The 21707-nt window shown below is 35.8% G+C and overlaps 1 protein-coding gene across 2 annotated transcripts in view; it reads left to right on the forward strand.

Annotated features, from left to right (window-relative positions):
• LONP2 (lon peptidase 2, peroxisomal) overlaps nt 1-21707 on the forward strand; it is a 105714-nt gene that overhangs the window by 6042 nt on the left and 77965 nt on the right. Inside the window, exons 2-8 of one of the 2 annotated variants that reach the window (XM_045442660.1) lie at nt 815-1049; nt 3615-3704; nt 5144-5275; nt 6874-6996; nt 12679-12842; nt 14159-14253; nt 19690-19948. In XM_045442660.1, the coding sequence (XP_045298616.1) occupies nt 815-1049; nt 3615-3704; nt 5144-5275; nt 6874-6996; nt 12679-12842; nt 14159-14253; nt 19690-19948 (1098 nt within the window). The remainder of the gene's footprint in view (nt 1-814; nt 1050-3614; nt 3705-5143; nt 5276-6873; nt 6997-12678; nt 12843-14158; nt 14254-19689; nt 19949-21707) is intronic. The other variant, XM_045442662.1, reaches the window with a different exon arrangement.

A 21707-nucleotide genomic window follows, 5' to 3' on the forward strand; every position in this document is an offset into this window, starting at 1 on the left:
TCCTGTGGCTGAGGGGAGAAGATATAATTTTAGTTTGGGATTTATACGTGTCTTCTGAATGTGTAGCTTTGTATTTTGTATAATTTTGGCTTAGTTTGGGTGAGACTTCCTTTCCATGAATTAAGGTTATATGTGACTTGGTCAGAATTCTATGTTCTGATAAGGAGCTAAGACTTAAATAGAACTTTTTTAGTTAGTATTAGATGGGGTGTTTACCACTTAGGTTTAGGTTTATAACTTTAATCATTCATGACAGTGTGTGCCCTCTAATATTTAGTCCCCACATTTAGAAATTTCATATTCATGGACATAGATGTTAATTCTCAGATTTGGTGACAGTTTGTGATAAGGTAGATAAGTGGAAGTTTCAGTAATTGATTCTGTAAAAAAACCTGGCTTGATGTTGTTAGCAAAACTGGTTATTAGAACAGATTTCTTAGGTTGGTTTAACATCATGCTGTTTATATTTCAGTCTGTTTAAAATGCTAGTATTCTGGTATAATATTGCCTCATTCCTAGCAAAATGAATTTAAGCTATGTAATTGTCAACTACTTTTACATTTTTATTTTTAGGAATTTCTACCTAATCTTAAAGGAGGTAGTAATTAGAATGAGATGGCCTGCTTTGCCCCCCCTGCTCATGGTAATGACTTCATAGACCATGTGCTGGATGCTAAATTAGAGAAATAATTCATTTCCACTTCAGATGTTCTTTGTTCTTTAAAGGATTTCTCAACAAAGGCAACCTTTTGAGGCAAGTGTCAGTTTTACCACACTGAACATTTGTAATGCTGCTGTTTTGTGTGTTTTTCAGGATTGGGACGGCTGCCCTGGCGGTTCAGGTTGTAGGCAGCAACTGGCCCAAGCCCCACTATACTTTGCTGATTACAGGCCTGTGCCGTTTCCAGATTGTGCAGGTCTTGAAGGAGAAGCCATATCCTGTTGCCGAAGTGGAACAGTTGGACCGGCTTGAGGAATTTCCCAACACCTGTAAAACTAGGGAGGAGCTAGGAGAACTATCAGAACAGTTTTACAAATATGCAGTACAGGTGAGTTGCTTTTAGTTTTTTCCTTAAAACTCCATTTTCTTCAATTCCTTTGCTGCCCTAAGACATGATGAATCTGTTGAGTGGTTGCAGTTTTAGGGCAGCATATGTTTAAATGCTTTAGTAATATAATACATTGATTTCAATTTGCTTGTGTCTGTGATTGTACCTAAATCATTCTAGGAAATACTAGCCAACCCTGTCTATTTTTTCAAAGAGTATTTCTAGAGCTTTCCTTGTAACTTGCAGTGTCTCCAAACCAGATGGTTCTTAAATCTAAATAATGCTAAAAATTAAAATATTGCACAAAAGCTATTTGTCACAAGAACATCTAGGTAGCAAATTATATAACTGTTGGCTCAGAAGTCAAGGCCACACTGAGATTGGCAGTAACTATGGAAGATGAAGTCTATGGTAGACTGATTTCTAAAATGGTTCAAGCCTTGATTAACTAGAATGCTGGAAGGCAAGCACATATTAGGGGTGCATTAAATATTTGACTTTTTAATTCTAGGTTTGAGTGTTTTGGTTAACTTTCAGTTGAACAGAAAGCTCCTCCCCTCACCCCATTTTATTTGGAACCTTATTGAAATATATCATAAAATGTAGTCTTCTACTTTCTGTTGGTGTCATCTAGTGGCTGTTACTGGCTCTGTGAGGATCAGGCAGAGTCTAAAGGTCTTAGTCATTGAAAAGACTGTGCTCACAGTGTCTGGCATTTGTACCTGAAGTGGCATTTGAAGCAACACACTTTTAGTATGGTGCACAATAGGAAGATAAAAAACTTGAAGGTATAATTTCTATGAGGACTGAAAGGTAGAACCTACTCTGAACAAAGAAACTTCATTTTGAAGACTGGAATAAGTGATTATGCCAGTTAAGAAGGAGATGGAGGGAGAAAAGAGTGTGGAAATTCCTCAAAAAATTAAAAATAGAACTACCCTGTGACCCAGCAATTATACTACTAGGAATTTATCCAAAGGATACAAAAATGCTGATTCAAAGGGGCACATGCACCCCAATGTTTATAGCAGCACTATCATCAATAGGCAAATTATGGAAAGAGCCCAAATGTCCATCAACTGATGAATGGATTAAGATGTGGTATACATACACAATGGAATACTACTTGGTAATGAAAAACAATGAAATCTTACCATTTGTAACAAAGTGGATGGAACTGGAGGGTATTATACTAAGCAAAATAAGTCAGAGAAAGACGTATGATTTCAGTCCTGTGTGGAATCTGAGAAACTTAACAGATGAACATTGGGAAAGGAAAGAAAAATAAGATAAAAACAAAGAGGGAGGCAAACCATAAGAGACTCTTAAATACAGAAATAAACTGAGGGTTGATGGAAGGAGGTGGGTTAAATGGGTGATGGGCATTAAGGAGGGCACTTTTTGGGATGAGCACTGGGTGTCATATATAAGAGATGAGTCACTGGGTTCTATTCCTGAAAGACTATACTGAATGTTAACTAACCTGATAATGAAAAAAAAGGAAGGAGGTAGAGGGAGAAACAATTTTTTTTTTTTCTGGGTTATACTCCCTGAGTCTTCATTCTTCTGTTAGACACAGCTTCATAGAGATTGTACTTTGCTTTTTACTTCTCTTCACTTTGAATCAACAGAAAAAACTTAGACAGGTAAAGATTTATAATGACATTAAAGGAATTTTTAGAGAGAAACATCATAATTTTACTGCTATCCTGCATCTAGTTTAATTTTTGGCTTGTCTTCTGATCTCAGTCCAAATTAAGTCATGTTTTGTTTTCCTGTCCATGTCTAATTTTCATATTAAGTATGTTTATAAATTTCATTGAGTTAGGGTATCATAATTTTATCCTTCCTCTTTTTAGACATTGAGGTTGCTTCCAATTAATACTTTTCTTTCATCTCCTACATTTCCTTTTATAGCCCTCCTTGGTAGACTTCTTCAATAACTTCCTGACCAGTCTCCTTCTGGGTTTTTTTTTCTCTGACCCATCAGTTCTACGAAGTTTTGGACCTGCCTTTCCCCTGGAAAAAAAAGACTTTAATGAGTATGGGATAAAGTTTAAATTTCTTAGGATAGGGCGCCTGGGTGGTGCAGTCGGTTAAGCGTCCGACTTCAGCCAGGTCACGATCTCGCGGTCCGTGAGTTCGAGCCCCGCGTCAGGCTCTGGGCTGATGGCTCAAAGCCTGGAGCCTGTTTCCGATTCTGTGTCTCCCTCTCTCTCTGCCCCTCCCCCGTTCATGCTCTGTCTCTCTCTGTCCCAAAAATAAATAAAACGTTGAAAAAAGAAAAAAAAAATTAAAAAATAAATTTCTTAGGATAACATTAAAGGTCTTCCTAATTCTATTTAATCCCATTTTAACCATCTTCTAGTCACACTGTTCATCAGAGTGCTTCACAGTTTGTTGTTTCATGTCCCTTCTGTTCTCTCTGCTGGGAGTGCTCTTCCTTTTCTGAATTTTCAGATTTTACGCTTTCCCAACTCCTGTGGGCTCTTAGTGTTCCTTTGCCTGTGCTTCCACAGTCCTTTATATGATGCTTATCACATTGTATTGAAATGTATCTTCTAGGTCTGTTTCCCCTACCAAACTCGAATTCATCCCTGCTGTAGCCATCCCATACTGAGCAGTACATTGTGTCTAACAAGTAGTTTGTGCTCAGTAAGTGCTTGCGAAATAAGTTTTAACTTTTATTTTCTTAAGATGAATTCTTAGGAGAAAGGGTCTTTAAATTTTATTATCTATTTCTCCCACCTGAATAACTTCATCATAACTGTGCTTTCATTCCCTTGATTCTAGGCAGGCAATGGATAGGTTCTTAAATTACAGTGACTTTAGGAAGATTTGATTACTACTGGCCTAAGAAATCTTACCAGAGTTATTACTAAATGAGGATTTGTCATGTCATCTGTGAATTAGCCACTGTGGGCTAAGTTTTGCTGCATAAAGTACTCGAAAATCTCAGCATACAATATTACAAAGGTATATTTCTCACTCATGCTTTATGCCTAAAACTAGAGCATGTGGTGATCTACCTGTTAGAGTCACTGAGGGACTCAAGAGGGGTAGACATTCATCTCAAAACATGCTGAGGCTGGAAAAGGAAATGTGGCAGATCTCTCAATGGTTTTAAATGCTTCTGCCCAGAAGGAGCTGTCACTCCCTCTCCCCCCGCCCCCCATTTCATGGATCAAGGCAAGACTCATAGCCTCATTTGTATTCAGAGGAGGTGAGAAAGAGCAGTCCTGCCACGTACCTAGAAGAAAAGTGGAATTTTTGTCAGTAACCTAATGATTTCTTTCAAGGATATACCCTGGAAGTTGTTTTTATAAAAACCATTCACAGTCAGTGCTCAGATTCTACTTAATCCAAGTGTTCTACTAAAAAACAGTATTTCAACTGGTTAGCATAATAGCATCAGCTATGTTAAATTTCCAGAATTTGATAATTACACTGTGATTATGTAAGAGAATGCCCTTGTTCTTAAGAACAAGGGTCATGATGTCTGCCACTTACTTTAAAATGTTCAGTGGAGCGCCTATGTGGCTCAGTTGGTTGGATGTCTGGCTTTGGCTCAGGTCATGATCTCACAGTTCAAGTTGGGCCCTGTGCTGACAGCTCAGAACCTGGAACCTGCTTCGGATTCCGTGTCTCTCTCTCTCTATCCCTCCTTTGCTTGTGCATACGTACCCTCTCAAAAACAAATAAATGTTTAAAACAAATAAATAAAATGTTCAGCAAAAATGTGTGTGTGTGCATACGCTCAGAGAGAAAAAGGATAGTTTATTGTACTATTGTAAATTTTCTGTAGATTTTTATTTTTTTCAAAATAAAAAATAAAATCACAAATTTGCAAAACCTTTTAAACATTTGTATTATACACATTTGAGGACCATTTTTGCTTTTCAGTTCTGATTGGTATTTTGAATGTACTTCTCTCTTTTCCTCTGAGGCCAGTAAAATGTCTAGATTTCTAGTAATCAGTGATCTTTCAAAAACAAAGACTCTGAGGCCTGAACATTAAACCTATATAGCAACTTGACATTTTAAATTCACAAATAATACCAAATTTCATTAAAAAGACTTCTTTTTCCTTGTAGTTGGTGGAAATGTTGGATATGTCTGTCCCTGCAGTTGCTAAATTGAGACGCCTTTTAGATAGTCTTCCAAGGGAAGCATTACCAGACATCCTGACCTCAATTATTCGAACAAGCAACAAAGAGAAGCTCCAGGTACAGTATTCCCTTCTTTAATACTAAGTTGTTTTGTCCCTTTTTATTCAAGACAATAAATTTTGACCTTCAGTAAGAGATACTGGAGATTCACAGTAGTTGAAATGTTCTTATCCTAAAATTGACTTTTACTGATTGCTTTATATTTTTATATACTCAAGCAAGTCTTTTATTCACATTGTCAGTACTAGTAGTTTGTTAATTTATGGAAGAAGTTAAAGTGAAGAATAATTTTTAAAAATGGTAAATATATATTTTGTCTATTTTTAAACATGTGGAGCTGTGACCTTTTCTTTGTGAATTGCCTGCTTTATTAGAATTCTTCATGATGTTTCTTACACAAAGCATCCCTGTGATGCAGTATCTATGATTTTCAGTTTCTATTTCTTTAGAGTGAAATGAGTTGTAAAGACACTCATTCTGCACTCACTAGATTCTGCATTTTCCCCCAAAATTGTAAGTTTTCTTGCATACTTACTTTTATAGTATTTTTAAGCAGTCTGTTTTGAATCTTCCTAGAACATTTAAGTTAGTTTTATTGAAACGTCCTTTATTTTATCAATTTATGCATTTATGTCTTAACAGTTATATAGCAAATCTAGCAAATTATAATAGTGAGTGCACCAAACAAAGAAAAGTGTATACACACCTACTCTAAACACAAAAATTCAGTTCAACTGATAGGAGCAGAAGAGTGCTGGGGTACCAGAGAGTAAGCTGGCTGTGGACGTCAGCAAGGATGTTTGGGGGAATGGAGAGTGTTAGTTACTCAGAGCATTAGCAGAGGTTGATTAAGAGTACTCGTGTTCTGGGGCGCCTGGGTGGCGCAGTCGGTTAAGCGTCCGACTTCAGCCAGGTCACGATCTCGCGGTCTGTGAGTTCGAGCCCCGCGTCGGGCTCTGGGCTGATGGCTCAGAGCCTGGAGCCTGTTTCCGATTCTGTGTCTCCCTCTCTCTCTGCCCCTCCCCCATTCATGCTCTGTCTCTCTCTGTCCCAAAAATAAATAAACGTTGAAAAAAAAAAAAAAATTTTTAAAAGAGTACTCGTGTTCTTTCATGAATGTAAAAATTTAATATTTTCAACCTAGAATCTGTTTAAACCTAATATGTAGACAACTATCTGGGTTTTAAGAGAATAATGCCAGAAAGAGTTCACATTAAATGTGTGTTTTGGGGCACCCGGTGGCTTAGTTGGTTAAGTGTCTGAATCTTGATTTCAGCTCAGGTCATGATCTTAAAGTTTGTGAGTTTGAGCCACACATCAAGCTCTGTGCTGATAGTGCGGAGTCTGCTTGGGATTTTCTCTCTCCCTTTTTGTCCCTCCCCACCTCAAAACAAATGAATAAACTTAAAAAAAAAAATGTGTGTCCTTGCTGTTGGAACAATACACATGGCCTCATTTTTAAATGAAAAGTCAAGATTCCTTTTTTTTTTTAGGATTCTAGTGATTTAATAGAATTAATCTTGGTGTGTTGGCCCTAACTTAGCTCTGAGTATTGATATTTGTCTTTCTTAATAATTTAAGTCATGACTCTGACTGCCTTGTTTTGGGAGCTTGTGTTTCTGAGAGATTCTGCTAATCGACTCATGTCCCCTTAGATTTTAGATGCTGTGAGTCTAGAGGAGCGGTTCAAGATGACCATACCGCTGCTTGTCAGACAAATTGAAGGCCTGAAATTGCTTCAGAAAACCAGAAAACACAAGCAAGATGATGATAAGAGGGTAAATATGTCCTTTAATTGTTTCTTTGTGTTTCCAGTTGTTTTTATGTGATGTGAGATTCAGTTTTTTTGAAGTAAAAAAAAAAAAAAAATGGAATAAAGAAAGGAACAAAGAAAAAATTTCATTGTTTCTTAGCATCCAAGTTACGGATAGCATTTTGAATTTGGTGTGTGTTTCTAGTCCTCTTCCATGTCTGGATTTTGTTTTTAACATATTTTCTCATTTTCTGTTCTTGGTAAATTTGGGTAATCATTGAAAGGTATACTTTACTAAGCCATTTCTCTTTGCCAAACATTGTGTGTTGTTTCCAATGTTTTCTATATTTTAAAAGCTAAATAACTGATGAGTGTCTTTGAAAATAATTGGAGGGGGGAGTTGTACATCTTACATTTCTTTTTTTTTTTTTTAAGTTTTTGTTTTAACTCCAGTTAGTTAATGTACAGTGTAATGGTAGCTTCAGGTGTACAATACAGTGATTCGCTGCCACTCCCATACAGTCCCCTGGGGCTCGTCACGACAAGTGCCCTCCTTAATCCCCATCACCTATTTCCCTCATCCCTCCCACCACCTCCCCCTTTTAACCATCATTTAAGAGTCTGTTTCTTGGTTTGCCTCTCTCTCTTTTTTCCCCTCCCTTTGTTTGTTTGTTTTGTTTCTTAAAGTCCACATATGAATGAAATCATATGGTATTTGTCTTTCTATGACTGATGTATTTCACTAAGCGTTGTACTCCCTAGGTCCATCCATGTCATTGCCAATGGCAAGATTTCATTCTTTGTTATGGCTGAGTAATACTCCATTGTGTGTGTGCGCGTGTGTGTATACATATATGTGTGTATACATGTATATGCCTATGTATATATGTGTATGCATACACAAATTCTTGATCCATTCATTTGTGGATGGATACTTGGGCTGCTTCCATAATTTGGCTATTTTAAATAATGATGCTTTGGGGCGCCTGGGTGGCGCAGTCGGTTAAGCGTCCGACTTCAGCCAGGTCACGATCTCGCGGTCCGTGAGTTCGAGCCCCGCGTCGGGCTCTGGGCTGATGGCTCAGAGCCTGGAGCCTGCTTCTGATTCTGTGTCTCCCTCTCTCTCTGCCCCTCCCCCGTTCATGCTCTGTCTCTCTCTGTCCCCAAAAAAATAAATAAACGTTGAAAAAAAATAAATAAATAAATAAATAAATAATGATGCTTTAAACATCAGGGTGCATGTATCCCTTTGAATTATCCCTTTGAATTAGTATTTTTGTATTCTTTGGGTAGATGCCTAGTAATACAGTTGCTGGATCTTAGGGTAGTTCTATGTTTAACTTTTGGAAGTACCTCCATACTGTTTCCACAGTGGCTGCACTGCACCAGTTTGCATTCCCACCAACAGTGCCTGAGGGTTCCTTTCTCTCCACATTCTCACCAATGGCTTGTTGTTTTTTGAGTTTTTGATTTTAGCTATTCTGATAGGTGTAGGGTGTTATCTCATTGGAGGTTTTTTGTTTTTGTTTATGTTTTTGATTTTGTTTTTGTTTTTTTTTTGTGCTCTCACACTTCACCTCCCTGGTGCAGCAGGTGAGATGGACTGGTGGTATGCCCTCAGTGGACTGGAGAGTCCTCAGGATCCTACCTCAGCCAGGGAGCAGCGCCGACCATCACCTTCATTGCACTCTCATATAGTTTTGACTTGCATTTACTTGTTGATCAGTGATGTTGAGCATCTTTTCATGTGTCTGTTGACCATCTGTATGTGTTTGTAGAAATGTCTATTCGTGTTTCTGCCCATGTTTTAAGTGGATTATTTTTGTGTTGGGGTTTTATAAGTTATTTTGGATAATAACCCTTTTTATTTATTTATTTTTTATTACTTTTTTTTTTAATGTTTATTTATTTTCAAGAGACGGAGAGACAAGAGAGTGAGCAGGGGATGGGCAGAGAGAAGAGTCACAGAATCCAAAGCAAGCTCCAGGCTCTGAGCTGTCAACAGAGCCTGATGCAGGGCTTGAACTCACAAGCTGTGAGGTTATGTCCTGAGCTTAAGTTGGACACTTAACCAACTGAGCCACCTAGATGCCCCTGGATAATAACCCTTTATCAGATATGTCATTTGCAAATACCTTCTCCCATTCCATAGATTGCCTTTTAGTTTTGTTGATTGTTTCTTTCACTGTGCAGATTTTTATTTTGACATAGTCCTAGTAGTTTATTTTTGCTTTTGTTTCTCTTGACTCAGGAAACATATCTAGAAAGAAGTTGCTACAGCAGATGTCAAAGAAGTAACTGCTGATTTTTATGATTTCAGGGTTCACATTTAGCTCTTTAATCCGTTTTTAATTAATTTTTATATATGGTATAAGAAAGTGATCCAGTTTCATTCTTTCATATGTTGCTGTCCAGTTTTCCCAGTACCATTTTTTGAAGAGACTGTGTTTTTTCTATTATATAGCTTTTTCTGCTTTTTTGAAGATTAATTGACCATATAGTTGTGGGTTCATGTCTGGTTTTCTGTTCTGTTCTATTGATCTATGTGTCTGTTTTTGTTCCGGTACCATAGTGTTTTGATTACTACTGCTTTGTAATATAACTTAAAGTCTGGAATTGTGATGCCTCCAGCTTCACTTTTCTTTTTCAAGATTGCTCTGGCTATTTAGAGTCTTTTGTGGTTCCATACACATTTAAAATTGTTCTAGCTATGTGAAAATATGCTGTTGGTATTTTGATAGGGATTGTGTTAAATGTGTAGATTGCTTTGGGTGGTATAGACATTTTAGCAATATTTGTTCTTCCAATCCATGAGAATGGAATGTCTTTACATTTCTTTGTGTCATCTTCAATTACTTTCATCAGTGTTTTATAGTTTTCAGAGTATTGGTCTTTTTACCTTTTTGGTTAGGTCTATTTCTAGGTGTCCTACGGTTTTTGGTACAATTGTAAATGGAATTAATTCCTTAATTTCTCTTTCTGCTGCTTTATTTTTGGTGTATAGAAATGCAGCAGGTTTCTGTACATTGATTTTGTATCCTGTGACTTCACCAAATTCATTCATGGTTCTAGTGGCTTTTTGGTAGAGTCTTTCAGTTTTGCTATGTATAATATCATGTCATCTGCAGATAGTGCAAGTTTTACTTCCTCCTTGCCAATTTAGATTCCTTTTATTTCTTTTTGTTGTCTGATTGCTGTGGCTAGGACTTCCAGTACTATATTGAATAAAAGTGGTGAGAGTGGACATCCCTGTCTTGTTCCTGACTCGAGCTCTCAGTTTTTCCCCATTGAGGATGATACTAGCTATTGGTTTTTCATGTATGGACTTAATTATGTTGAGGTATGTTCACTCCAGACCTACTTTGTTAAAAGATTTTATCACTAGTGGATGTTGTACTTTGACAAATGCCTTTTCTGCATCCACTGAAATGATCTATAACTTAAAAAAAAATAGTATTAAGAATACTACAAAATTGTTTCCTAGGAGGACTGTATCACTATGTTTTACTATAATTTAGCTGACTTTTTTGCTTTTAACTTATAAAAATTTTTGTTTTCATTTAGTCCAACTATGTAAGTCTTTTTCTGTCTTCTAAGCTTAGAGTCCTCTATCCTCCAGTGATTTGACAAATACCCACTTTTAGTTTACCTTTTACTGATTTTTAACTCAACAGTATTATAAATAATTCTTCACTTCTCCATTGATTTGTGATACATTCATTGTCATACATTACATTTATATGAGGTCTGTCTGAAGTCTACCTTGAGCTATCAGTTTTACTTTTGTTATGTGTGGGCAGAGTCAAGATCAAGAAAATATATTTGATGTGGACAAGAGTGGAAATGATAGTTCTCTGAAGGCTGTTGGAAAGTAAGTGAAAGGTTGAGAATAATGTTAGATTTGATGGTCATCAGCGCAGAAGTGTTCCTTCATCAGAAAGAATACATTATTGAGAAAGAAGGATTCCTAACTGATGGGACTAAGGAAAGGAGCAGAAAATAGGCTGGAGGAGAACGATGACAGAAACAGGAGTAGCCTGTCTGGTGTTTGTGTTTCAGGACATAATGGCATAATGCCGTTTAAAACAAAAAGCAGAAATGTGAATTATTTCTGGTTTGAGATCAGATCATTAATTTAGTTATCCATTTTGTGTAGAAAGACAAACCAGTGCACACTCTGTCTTGGCAGACACAGAGAACTGCAGCTTCTTATCAATTAAGTGTTACCATTGCTTAAGGAGACAAGTGTTCAGAATTGCTCCAGAAAATGATCACACAGGTGACAGTTACTTGAAAATGTAGGAATCAGAGGGTGATATTTGGAGTTAAGCCTAAAACTTTCTCTGCCTATTCCCTTAAGAGTTGAAAGGCACTTTCTTGTAGCTGGGAAAAAAATTGCACAAAAAAGTACTTTTGTTTCAATGATGAAAAAATTAATGTGCTTTTTAAAACTCTCATTTAGGGGCGCCTGGGTGGCGCAGTCGGTTAGGCGTCCGACTTCAGCTAGGTCACGATCTCGCGGTCCGTGAGTTCGAGCCCCGCATCAGGCTCTGGGCTGATGGCTCAGAGCCTGGAGCCTGTTTCCGATTCTGTGTCTCCCTCTCTCTCTGCCCCTCCCCCGTTCATGCTCTGTCTCTCTCTGTCCCAAAAATGAATAAACGTTGAAAAAAAAATAAATAAATAAAACTCTCATTTAAAATTTTTTTATTTTCATTTAATATTTCATTAAAAAATATTTTGTCTGCTATTATGTAGGCTAAAAGTATATATTTAATATTTTTGTTTTTATAAAGTTGTATTTTTATTTGTGTTTTTAATGTTTTATAGTTGAAAGTATTAAATAAGTAATAGTTTAAAAAATAAATTCCCAGGCTTTTAAAGTAAATACCAGTGTATCATTTTGCTCCAGAGATGGCTGGTGTTTATTCATGATATTATTGAGTTGAGAATTTCAAAAGAGCATTTTAGAAGTTTTAAAATATGATATAGATCATGGAGAAAGAGAACACAAAATAAAACCATTTGACTTGGCACAGAAGATGGTTGTTGGATTTCAAAGCACAATTTCTGAACATAGTGGAGATAAAGGCCAAAGTACAAAATAGAGATTATGGAAGTAATTCATGAGGATGGGGAAGTAGTGGTCAAAGCCACTTGTTGGAAAAGCAGAACTTTGCAAGAAGGGATGTAAATAGTGTGTAGGTAAGTGATATAGGTAAGATAAAGTATTTGAAAGGAGGAAGACTTTTCTTTGTATTGGAGACAAAGAGAACAGAGCCAATGGTGGAAACGTTAAAGATGTTAGAAAGAAATTTTGTAATCTAGGAGGAAAAATGGAATTTATTCTGTTGCTGATTGGTAAGTAGTAATATAATCAAGAAAGTAGTGGCTATAATAGTAGCTCAAAGAAAAATAATTCCTAGATGTTTTCATTATTTCTAGTAGCCAGCTCTTGAATTTTTTCTTATATTGTAATATAAGCATATACTAAAGAATCATGTCCATTTTATGTTGATCCACTTTTTAAATTCTGCTGCTTCCATATGTGCTTGTGTCTCTTAGTTATCATTCTGAACTTAGTTCCTAAAGATGTAGACCCTAACCATAAAAATGTTATTCGGCACCAGTTATAATCTTGTGTGTAACTAGGTACCTCGTTTCCAATTTATTTTAACACACAGTTTTACTCTTCTACTTTCTACTTTAGGTTATAGCAATACGTCCTATTAGAAGGATTACACACATCCCAGGTGCCTTAGAAGATGAGGATGAGGATGAAGATCATGATGACATTGTCATGCTAGAGAAAAAAATACGAACATCCAGTATGCCAGAGCAGGCCCACAAAGTCTGTGTCAAAGAGATAAAAAGGTAAATTGAAGCTAAAAAGAAGCTATTCATTCATTGGCACTTTCATTTTGCTTATTAATAAATATTAAAAATTATTGGTCATGGAAACTTGAAACTGCTTCTTTGGATCACAAACTGAAAGCTGAGTTATTTGTTTTATATTCTTTGATCTTTCTCCTTTTCTTATATTTAGTATAGTCATAAACCATCACTCATTTTATCTTTCCTTTGTCAATTCTTATCTTTCATGGTTTTCCAAATTGTCAGATTAGAGCTGTGATCTGTAGAATCTTCAAGTTATCCCTCTTCATTCCTCAACTGGAAACTGATTTTTAAAGGATTCTTAATACTCCTGAATTAACATCAACTTCCCTAATCTTTTTCTCAGTGGCTGAGTGTTAAGTGGTACATCGCTTCCACCTCATATGCTGTCAATATGATCACTATTGTTAACTGCTTTTTCATTGTCTTAAATATGGGCTGTGCTTTGTTTAGACACAATGTTCAGTTGGTACTGTGCTCTTCACATGTCACTTTTTTCTTCTTTAGAAAGAAGATTGTAAACCCTAGAGGGCAGGGACTGTCAGTTTCTCTTTGCATAAGAAAGTACACAGAAACCTTGATGACATCATAGGGTACATGAATAATCTCAGGGGTAAATAGAAAACCAACTTTTTCCTTATGTACTTGAAACATTATAATTGTGTTGCATTTTCTTTTATTAGTGAATTATAATGAACCTAATTGAATGCTCAGTAACAAAAGATTGGACTCTGGGTTCACAGATAAGGAGATTAGTTGTAGTTGAGGGATATTTTATATTCACTGGCATTGGTTAGTAAATGAGGAACATCTTTTGGGGGCAAAATACTTTGTTAAATACTGCATATATTATGGAAGTTGTATTTTTAGTTAAATATCTGATGTTAGCTTGTTTTACAAGATAATTTTATCTCTGATTCCAAAAAAAGTAAATAATTATTGTGTTATGCATGATTAGGCACTTAACTCTTACTGTGAGAAGTAAATCAGGTAAGTGTGACTTGAGACTCCCCCTGCGAGATACTGATACTGATAAGGTTGAATTTCCAGGATAGAATCAGATATAGTGTTCCCTCCCCCACTTCCCCAGTTTGCAGGGATCTGTTTAATTTTGTTCTATAAGTACTTCACAAAACAAAATAACTAGTTTTTTTTTTTAATGTTGCCAGATTTCTTAAATCAATTATTCATGATATATCTGACCCAGAAACGGAGATATATATGCTGGATTTTTGTGTTTTTTATGGAATTCTTCTATGTTGTGTAACATTTTGCTATGTATTCTTTCCCCACAGACTCAAAAAAATGCCTCAGTCGATGCCAGAATATGCTCTGACTAGAAATTATTTAGAACTTATGGTGGAACTTCCTTGGAACAAAAGTACAACTGGTAAGCCAACAAAGTAACAGCCTTTGCAGTCTGATTGTCATTCAGAAAGCTCATGTAGATTCTATTGAAATATCATTGATTATCTTACTGTTACTGTAGTTCTAGATGTATTTAGGCAGTGAACTTATGTCATCTAGGTCTTGGGATCAAACAGGAAAAGAAGGTGCTACATGAAAGTGCCTTTTGCCTGATTTTAGAGAAAATAGGATTTTCTATAAGAGTGATATAAGTGTTTCTCAATACCAATAGCCAATCAGAAGATAAACTTTTACATCTAAAGAAATAGTTACATATAGTTATGTACTAGAACAGTTGTACCATTTGGAATCTTATTTTTCTCATATAAAAACCTATTAAATTTAAACTCTTTTTATCCTTCTGTCCTTCGTTAGACCTGTTCTCTTTCCTGTGTATTTGCTATTTTATCTTGGGATGAGAAATACACTGTATTTAGATGCTCTATTGTTAAATTTACATACAAGGTCTGCTGAATTCAACAGTGGATTGATTACCTGAACTGCTGTTGGCATAGGAGTAGCTGTATGATTGACTTGTGAAAATTTAAAGATTTATTATCCTGACTAGTAAAATTCTTACATTTAAAAAAGACGCTAGAGATTTTTTTAAATGTTAGCTCTAAAACACACATTTGTGCCCCCACATAAGATATGCTATATATGTCAGATTACAGGATGTTGAATTTTTAATATTAAAAAATACTTGCTTATTAACCTACAGAGAACCATTCTTTCTGGTATTGATAACTTAAAAAAAAATTTTCCCCTCAAAGAGGGCCCAGAATAAAGCACCTTTGTGTTAGATTAACTATGCCAGGACAATGTTAAGGTTAAAGTAGTTCCTTTCTTAATCATTTTTTTGGAAAGGATCATCTAACACATTTTTAATGTGTATGGCTAGGTACTAAGATGAAATTGACCTAATCATCTTCCTTTTATTTTGACTACCCTTAGATTTCAGTCATATTACAGTTCTTAGGTTCTTGTTGTAGAAAGCAGTTACATTCTGGGTTATGCTAATTATTCCTTCATGAATACTCCGTAACTTTGTGTTTATCCCATTCTCTAGATTTTGGTTTTTTTCCTAAGTTTTTCTCTCTGTTTGAACGTTTGTCTATAAAATTAAAAAGCTAATTCATATTTGTTCTCTCTTAAATTCTGAGAATCTGTAAATTTTCACTAGATTAAATCAGGTTGCACTAGTGAACTATAGAAGAAATTTTTTAGAAGCAATTTTGCTTTACTTTCCAGTTTTATTGTGGTATAATTGATAAACAGTAAACTGTACATCTATAATATGTGCATTCTGATAAGTTTTCACATATGTATGTATCTGTAATACCATCACCGTAATTAAGATAGTGAACGTACCCATCGCCTCCTAAATTTTCTCATGCTTCCCTAATTCCTCCCTTTCTCCCTCCTTTTCGTCCTCATCCCCAAACAACCACTATAGATCAGTTCATATTTTCAAAACTGTTACACACATGGAATGATATAGCATGTACTCGCTTTTTCTGATTCTTTCAGCATAATTAGAGGTTCATCCATGTTGCTGCATAGATTAATAATTTGTGTATGCGTTTACCTGTCAGGAACATTGAGGTTGTTTCCAGTTTTTTGGCTCCTATATATAGAGCTGTTATGTTACCATACTAATAAATTTATTTCTTATATCATATTTGCATAACAACATTGCCTTCTAGTTGAAAGTGCTTTACCAAACTGCAGCTGAATTTCTTGGTTTAATTCTTAATTCAGAAATATTTTTTGTATTTTTTGGAAACTCCATAGTGAGATAAATGCCGGAGAGCATGGGGTCCCATTGAATCAGCCTCTCTTTGTGCCACATGATCAATTTGAGATCAGCTGTTGGTCTGGATCTAGCTGGGCTGTGGGGAGGTCCATTTTATTTCTGGTAGGCTTCTGTTCACTCAGTGCCTATTTTTTAAGTGAAGTGGTCCTATTCTGTGAGATTTGGAGAGGGCTCTGCTGCCTGTTAGTTTAGACCTGGGAAAGAAAGTTACATTTCAACTTTGTGTTGTTTAACTGCTGCCGTTTTGTTTCACCTGCCAAGCTTCCATGTTGATATATATTTGATAGGTATTTGTCATTGATGCAGTCGTGACAATTTTCAAACCCTGCTATTTTTTCTTGACAGTAGGACGAGTGCACAGTCTGAAGAGCATCTAGATAACTTGGTAATCCTAGGGGCCTTATTTTGAAATTTTGGTATTCTCTCAGTAACATTTTTCTGTGCTTCAGGATTTATTTTAACTAATGACTTAGGAGAAATGCAGGGTGCATATAGTAGATATAGTATAATGGCCTGAATATTAAAATTGCAGATTTGATTATTTGCCATTAGTAGCTTAGTGAGTTGCTTTCAGCTTCCTCCCCTCTCCACTTGTCCTATTTAAAAACTGAACTTAATTAATAATCAGGAATTTTTACCAAGCTTATACAGTATAATTGTATAGGTTTCGGAGCAAAATGTTTATTTAAATACAAGAGTGCTGACTCCTTTACTGAAATAAACAAAATATAAAAATGGGACAAAGCTGTTATTATTTTCACAACTAGGGAAGGAGGCCACCCACATGCCAGAAACTCAAGAGAGTTTCTGCTGGATGTGTATTAGCATTAGAGATGCATAGCACTCATGTACCCCCACGTGAAAATACTTTTCATCATTTAGTATTCCAGCAGAGAACTGAAGATGCATAAATTGTGGTATAAAAGGAAGTGTGTTGAACTTTTAAACCATTTCTGTATGGAATTAGATTTAAATAATTATTATGAGTGTGGTTATAAAACCGTGAAAATGTCTTTCATAATTTTTGAAAGAGAAGCTTACCTAAGTAGCAATCCTCAAAAGCAGAAAGGAAAGATTTGAAGGAAAGAAGTTGCCTAATTTTCCCATCTTGAATAGAAAGAGCCAGTAGATACTATTTAAGTCTTTCAGTTGTAAATAGAGAAATATATGTTCAGGTAAGTTTTAAATTTTTTACATTTATTATTACAAGTATTATTTTACATGTATTATTCAAAATAGGAAGCATGTATTCTGAGCCATTAAAAAGAATAATCAGAAAAAAAACGTATCCTATATAGAAAAGACACAATAATTTATATAGCATAGAAATTGTCTTCCTTAAAAGTTTGAGGAACTTTTAAAAATTGTCTTCACTTGGCATGTTTCTTAGAAAAACTTCCTTCAGGGGCGCCTGGGTGGCGCAGTCGGTTAAGCGTCCGACTTCAGCCAGGTCACGATCTCGCGGTCCGTGAGTTCGAGCCCCGCGTCAGGCTCTGGGCTGATGGCTCAGAGACTGGAGCCTGTTAACGATTCTGTGTCTCCCTCTCTCTCTGCCCCTCCCCCGTTCATGCTCTGTCTCTCTCTGTCCCAAAAATAAATAAACGTTGAAAAAAAAAAAAAATTTAAAAAAAAAAAAGAAAAACTTCCTTCAGAGTATCATCATTTTTTTCTAAATTGCATGGAATTCTGTTCTTAAACTAGTAAATGTTAATTAGGGGTGAGTGTTACGTTATAACAAGTGACAAAATGGTACAAAATGACATTTTTATAGAAAGTTTTTCTTATGCATGGTGATGTAATAAATATATTGATAACATAATGTTAAACTTTTTTGCATAACTAAAATAAATCCGACTGGGACTTAGTAGATTATTCTTAATAGATCTGATTTATTAGCATTTTAATATTTAGAGCTATACAAAATGGAATTGGTCTGAAGTTTTCTTTTGTGTTTGCTGTGGTAGGTTTCTAGAGTCTGGGTTAGCAGTGCCTAACAGTTGGAAAACTTCCTGTCATTTATTCATGTGTTCGTTAGTTGGAGTCTGAAGCTAGGAAAGGGGGAAGAAATTTTGTTTTTCCCTTTCCAAATCACTCAGCCTGAAGTAAAAGCAACAGTACTGTAATTAAAATACATGTATTACTGCTTAGCTAGGTTTTTTCAGACTAACTTGGGAACCAAACCACCATTAAAGGCTTTTTTTTTTTTTTTCCTCTGCAGGAAAAATGCAGAGCAAGTTCCAAATAATGGATTGAAAGAGTAGGCTTGTGTGTGTTTTCTCTTTCCCAGCCTCTCCTCTCACCATCAGTATGATTATGCAGCCATGTATTACCCCTGGGTGTCATGCAGATGATGAATTCATGCTGGCATCCATGAGTATTTAATGATTTAATCTATAAGTATTTTAAGTAGTAAAGCACATCAGTAAACCTGATGAAAGCTTGGCTATAGAAACAAACCTAATTCATACCTTCCTGGTGAGACTGTGACAGTTCTTTACATCTTAATGTTTTTTTTTTTTGATCCAGCATTTCTGTCTATAGAAGGTTAGTTGAAGGAAATAATTAGGGATATATGTGGGGATTTAATTACAAGGATGCACTGCAAAGCCTGTTTTATAACTCTAAACATTTGTAGATAATCTAAATGCTTAGCAATAGGGAATTATTGAAATGAGTATGGATAATTAAATAATAGAATATTATGTAACCACTAAAGTATTACTAAAAATACGTTTGACACTGAAAGGTGTCTGTAATATATATTAAGTGAAAAAACAAAACTTGAAGGCATCATATACTCTCAGTTTGAAAAATCGGTCTGAAAGCACATATATACACATACACACACATACACATACAACCTGCAAGAATACATACCAAAGTGAAGGTAGAGATGCTCTCTTGAAGACATGAGATTATGGGTAACTGTATTCATTTTTTTTTTTTTTTAATTCGTGTCATTGGGTTTTCTAGAATGAGCATACATTATTTCTCTAATAAAAAAAAAACTTTAAAAAAGAAGGAACAAATGCCAGCACAAATAGAATATGTAGAAATTATGTCTCCATATAAATAATGTGTATCTAGAAAATTAAATGAGTATTAATTCCTTGAATTTTTAATTATGTAGTGCTTACTAGTTCTGTTGATACTAAATTCTCTTAAGCAAAAAAGCCAGGTCTCCCTGCAGACTCATGTAGAAAGATCCACTTCTGTTCTTGTCATGTTTATTTTCTAAAACATATTTTCACTCTTGTCAGCCTTGAAAGGAGTTCTTGCATTTAAAAATTCTATGTGCTGGGTGCCTGGGTGGCTCGTTTGGTTAAACCTCTGACTCTTGATTTCGTCTCAGGTCATGACCTCCTGGTTTGTGAGATTGAGCTCCCGGTTTGTGAGATTGAGCTCCGTGTCAGGTTCTGTGCTGATAGTGTGGAGCCTGCTTGGGATTCTCTCTCTCTGTCTCCCTGCTCCTCCCCTACTAGTGCATGTGTGCGTGCTGTCTTTCTCTCAAAATTAATAAATAAATATTATAAAAATAAATAAATAAAAATTTTTAAGTATCTCAAGCATCTCAAAAAGTGCTTCTGTTGGGTTATTTGACAGACCGTCTGGACATTCGAGCAGCCCGGATTCTTCTGGATAATGATCACTATGCTATGGAAAAATTGAAGAAAAGAGTGCTGGAATACCTGGCTGTCAGACAGCTGAAAAACAACCTGAAGGGCCCCATTCTTTGCTTTGTTGGCCCTCCTGGAGTTGGTAAAACAAGTGTGGGAAGATCAGTGGCCAAGACTCTTGGTCGAGAGTTCCACAGGATTGCACTTGGAGGAGTGTGTGATCAGTCTGACATTCGAGGACACAGGTAAGATATTTCTCTCAGTTCAATCTCTGGTTCTCTGTTTTAATTGACTAGAGCCCCTCAAAAGCCAAGGCATAATATATGTACGGGATATTTGTAATACCGTGGATCGAAAGGATATTTACAGTACTTTCTTATGGTACATCTGTAGGACATTTATAGCTAACCTAGAGCCTCTACCATAATAGTATACCCAAACTAACCTTGGTAATTGTATGACAATGGATAGTGAGTCTCTGCCTCGGCTTTTCTGGAATCTCATTTGAGTGCAATTATAAATTAGTTATGGTTAGATATTACAGTGTTTTTACATGCACTTTGGCCCAGTAGCATTTCATAATGACCCTTAACTCTTAGAGTTTAAAAAATAAGTACAACAGCTGGGGGAGGTAGGAGAAGGTACGAAATCTTTGATAACAAATTTATGTTTGCGGTTTAAACTCTTTAAGGAGGCTGGTTTTCAGTATACATATGAATAATGAGAAAGTTCAGGGTAATTATTAAGATGTGTCCTTGCACTTTTGGCCCTCTTTCTATAAAAATACATTAAACTGTGAGAACTGTGTCTGTGTTTATCTGACATTACTAGAATCAGATTTGCATGTTACGTTAATTGTTTTATGTTCTTTGTGGTCTCTGTTGCTCAGATTAGAAGATGCTTTGGGAAAGCATGAACTTCTGTTTCAAGGTTTAAGGGTTCCTAAGAGTTGCAAGTTGTGAGAAAACATATATACCTATAGTGTATGCATTTTAAAATGTAGAATATTTAAAAATGTAGAAATCATGAATGCTTATAAAAGAATATAATGTTGTATGCCTGAAACTAACATCAGTGATACCTCAATTTTAAAAAAAAGTTTTTTAAATTTTTTATTTATTTTTGAGAGACAGAGTGCAAGCAGGGGAGGGGCAGAGAGAGAGGGAGATACAGAATCTGAAGCAGGCTCCAGGCTCCGAGCTGTTGGTACAGAGCCTATTGTGGGGCTCAAACTCACAAACTGCAAGATCATGATCTGAGCCAAAGTTGGACGCTTAACCGACTGAGCCACCCAGGTGCCCCCCTCCCCAAATTTTTTTTGAAGAATCTGCTTAACTTCCAATAGAAAGTTATTAAACTGAAGATAAAACTTCTCTCCTCAAGGTCATACCATCAGTCTTGAAGTTGTTAAAGCAATCTAAATTATAAATGAAGGCTTTGAAAAGCATGCCAGTGCAGGCAGTGAACAACTGCCAATGGCCAAGGGTAATTTAAATGCATATTTACAGTTTGGTGAATGTGGATTAAACTTGGATTGTAGGGGAAAAAGAATATGATGCTTTTTATAATGTCTTGTTTTCCATTTGTCTTATTCACGAGATCATTGGCATTAGGCGAGGGTGGAAAACACTTTTAGAAACTTTTCCATGAAAAGTGATTCTTTTTCTCTGACTTACAATTTTTATGCATTAAAGAAAAATCATTCCAAGATTTTAATAAATAAGCAATGAGGGCTGCAGATTAGATCAGGGAATTGATCTGGGTCATTCTTTCTGGCAATTTCAAACAATATTTTTATCACCTAGACTTGCTTATTCTCACATGTGCCACTAGAGGCTGTAGTTTGCTTTTGTAAAGAAATTGGCACCTTCTACCAATCTTGGAGAAACTGAATCTAGAACTTGAATTTTTTTTATTTTAACTAGAGAGCTTTGGGGAGATATTTCCCACTCAAGTGACTTGATTCATGCATTCAAAATTTTTTTAGTTTCTTTCTTTTTTTTT

The sequence above is a fragment of the Leopardus geoffroyi genome, chromosome E2 (assembly GCF_018350155.1).
Source record: "Leopardus geoffroyi isolate Oge1 chromosome E2, O.geoffroyi_Oge1_pat1.0, whole genome shotgun sequence".
In the NCBI taxonomy this organism is placed as follows: Eukaryota; Metazoa; Chordata; class Mammalia; order Carnivora; family Felidae; genus Leopardus; species Leopardus geoffroyi.